General features: G+C 43.5%; 1 protein-coding gene across 1 annotated transcript; it reads right to left on the reverse strand.

The window, feature by feature from the left end:
* Positions 1-1381: 1381 nt before the first annotated feature.
* On the reverse strand, positions 1382-2413 carry LOC112457982 (F-box/LRR-repeat protein 2-like; the record flags this gene model as incomplete). Its single annotated transcript, XM_025021331.1, has 3 exons — positions 1382-1779; positions 1872-2148; positions 2221-2413. Coding segments are annotated over 3 exons (868 nt in total), but the record flags the coding sequence as incomplete, so codon positions are not given.
* Between the last annotated feature and the right edge of the window lie 1117 nt (positions 2414-3530).

Genomic DNA, 3530 nt, shown 5'->3' on the forward strand with positions numbered 1-3530 from the left:
TTTGCTGAATTTAAAATTGCAGTTATATATATATATATATATATATACATGTATATATTGCATATATATATATATATATATATATATATATATATATGCAATATGTTACAAAGGGACAGAATTTGCATGAATTTCTTTTTCAAATAAAATAAATAAAACCCGAAAACCCCAAACGGTCAGGTTCACCGCTGAGGCTGAGGCACGAAATACGGATATCGAGGTTTAATTTAGCGAAAGTAAATAATTGTATTTATATATCGCACATGCGTCGGTCTGGGCGGGCGCAAACCGCGAGAGCCGACGAACTAAAAATACATAAACGTTACAACTAAACTCGAATCTTAATTAATCAATGCTTATACAATAAGATCTCACAGCAGAAACGAAATTTATATCGTTTTGATACAAAAATATATCTCTCTAATACTACTTACACCACACTAATGCGGCTCGCGCGTGACTTAAACGGTAAAAAGTAGAAAATATCGTGCACGCTGCTGTATACGCGTGTCGCGAAACCGTGCGGGAACTGCGCGGGTCCGCGATTATTCCTATGCCTTTCACACTTAAGAGCAGTCTATTAAACGAACGCTCTCGCCAAGAAGGTAGCGAGCGTACGAAAATCCTCCAGGGATAAATAAAAGAAAAAAAGGAGAGACAGAAACAAGGGGGCGGAGGAGAGAGAAAACAAACGAGTATAAAATTAAGAAATATTAAATATCTCTGCGCGTTAAAAAACTAATAAACGTCGTTTAACGTGTTATTTGTACATTTTGTGCTAAATTCGACGGCGTGTCTCGCTTTTTTTCTTAATAATGCCGGCGTACCGGTGCGAACAAAAATTAAAATATAAATTAATAATAAAGGAAATGAAATAAAAAAAAAAGAAAAGATCGCAATACCGTAACAAATAAAACACTCGTCTCTTGATCACGCATAACAAACATCGCCCGTTGGACGAATTGCAAAACCTTATTCTAATACGTCTACCCTATAAAATTATCGCAAAAAGAAAAAGGAGAAACATACAGCACGCTTTTACCGCAGAGTCCGAGCTAAACGCGAGCTGTATTCGCGACACGCTAAATCTACGTTTGTCACTCGCGTTACTTGTAACAATTTTACTTGTTCGTCATCCGCGACCGTTATGGCAACAAAAAAAAAAGAAAAGAATCCACGATCACCCGTTCGGCCGAGGCTGGTAAAACGGGCGACAGTCTGACGGGGCGCGGAGACGGCGGCGAAAAGTACTCCCGGCTTTATGCGGCGCGTAAAAGAGAGGTCGAAATGTGTCTCTCGGCGGGCATTGTTGATGCCCCGTAAATCGGTATCTCAATGGTCGTGTATTTTGTGGACGGCGCGTAACGAGACATACGCAATTTTACTTCGCATATAGACGGTTTGAATATAAATTCAACAGCGTAGGCATTTTCTCTCGACCTATTTCTTTCTTGGCGAGAATTCCCGTTCCTCCACAGATCATCTTCAACGTCACGTTGTTGGTTCGACCGCTACAAACGTCTTTGGCAACCTCAAGAGTGGAGTCCGTAATATTCCTACATCCGGAGAGATCCAACAATTGTAATTCAGGCGAGGATCGGATGAGCGTTGTCATGGCCCGATCGCTAAATAGACATCTTCGGCACTCAAATTCTTTTAAGCCACGCACGTTTTTCAAGCCATCGTCGGTAAGTAGACGCGTATAACTGACGACTAATTTTTCGAGTCTTACCAACGTAGCGATAGCCGTTAATCCGACATCAGTCACGTAGTAGCAACCTGTTGGATATAAAAGAATAATTTTAAAATATGATTAAAAAAGTGGCAAATATACATATATATATACACACACACACACAATTGTAATTTACCCGAAATGTCTACGTTGGTAAGCTGCTGACAATTTTGTACTAAATCGATGAGGAAATGGTCCGATACCTTAGGATTGTGCGTGATTTTTAAAACTTGCAGATCGACAAGGTGAATTACATGCGACATATCCGTCGTTTGTGCGAAAGGAAAGTATCCGTTGAGCTCCAATGTTGTCAGACTTTTGCAATGCTGACCGACAACTTGAAACGCGCCTTCAGCTATACGGTGACATTTCCTTATCGCTAGATGTTTCAAATTTTCGAGCTTCTTCAGTGCCTGTAACAGACGTGACAATATCGGATGTATCACCGATCGAAAAGTGAAAAGTAAACAACAATCTATATTTACCGTTAAAAGGTGAGTGTCCCCAAGACAGTAGCAACGGTCTAATATAATTGTACGCATAGTTTGCGCTGGCAAGCGCGATAAGCATTTGCCCGAAATGCAATTTGTTGTGCCCCTTTTTGGGTACACTAAGGTTCGGTCATTCCAAGGAGGAGGCGGGATGGGTGACTGATAGAACACTCTTCGATAAACGGCACTTCGAATAAAGAATACTTTAATTGAATCTGCTTTACAGTTATTGCGTACAAGAATGCCCGTTACTGATCTCCTCCCGAACTCCGATTGCCCTCGCGTCTCCGGTTGTCGCTTCCTTTTCAATCCTCGCGCGTTTAGTTGCTCTTGAGACGTAGTCCCAAGTGTACTTTTTGTTTGCGCTAATTGTAAAATGAGGTGCCGTCTGTGTAACCGTTTTTTTGTCCTGACGACGTGCGACGCATGTTGGCGCACGTATTGGCTCCGCGCTGCTCGTGCGGGTGCCGTAAGTGAGGGTGCCGCGCTTAGTGCGCGGATGGCAGCGAATTTGGGTTCGGGGCCGACGTCACCCCCTCCCTCCTACGCAGAAGCGTTGCTAACGCCCCCGGATACCTGGGTGCATCTTCTCCACCCCCTGGAGGTCACCTTGGATGTGGCCACCGGACGTCGTGTGGTGCGACGTGTTTGATGTTCGGTAAGTACTTATTATCTTATTTTCGTTAGTTTTTATTATCGCCTATTTTTTATTGCCTACTGTTTGAAGTTGGAAGAGTAGAGAGAGAGAGAGAGATTGTTATTCTTTTTTGCGTCGATTGTAATACAATAGGTTGCCGCGCATTCCACGCAGTTCTCGGAAAAAGCGCGCGAGCGGCGCCGACAACGTTGCGTCCCAGGCGGCGAAGAGCGTGTTTACCGCGCATGCTCAAGCATGTTAGGAGGGGCGCGCAGCCCGGCCGAGCGAGCATTCGTTTCCTAGATTGCGTGCACGATGCTTCGTGCTCTGTTGCGAAAGATCGAGATTATTGCGTCATATTGTTGGTGTCGCGTATCTCAGTTTTTGAATTGTCTATCCGTGTTTCATATTGTGATTAATTATACTCAATATTTATTCAACGAAATATACTTGACACTGCGAACATTACCGAGAGGAATCCAGGGATATCCGTCCCGGCGAGCCACGCCGGCACGTGGACCGAAGGAAGGCAGCCATTTGCTACAACGTTCGAGAGAACCGTTGCGACAGGAATTACGAGCCCTTTCGAAGTCTGAAGGAAGGAAGCCATTTTCAGTAACATTCGAGACACCGTCTTTTTGATTTGATCATTACCATTTCCAACAAG

Source organism: Temnothorax curvispinosus, unplaced genomic scaffold (genome assembly GCF_003070985.1).
Source record: "Temnothorax curvispinosus isolate PA1 unplaced genomic scaffold, ASM307098v1 QBEX01008556.1, whole genome shotgun sequence".
Lineage (NCBI taxonomy): Eukaryota > Metazoa > Arthropoda > Insecta > Hymenoptera > Formicidae > Temnothorax > Temnothorax curvispinosus.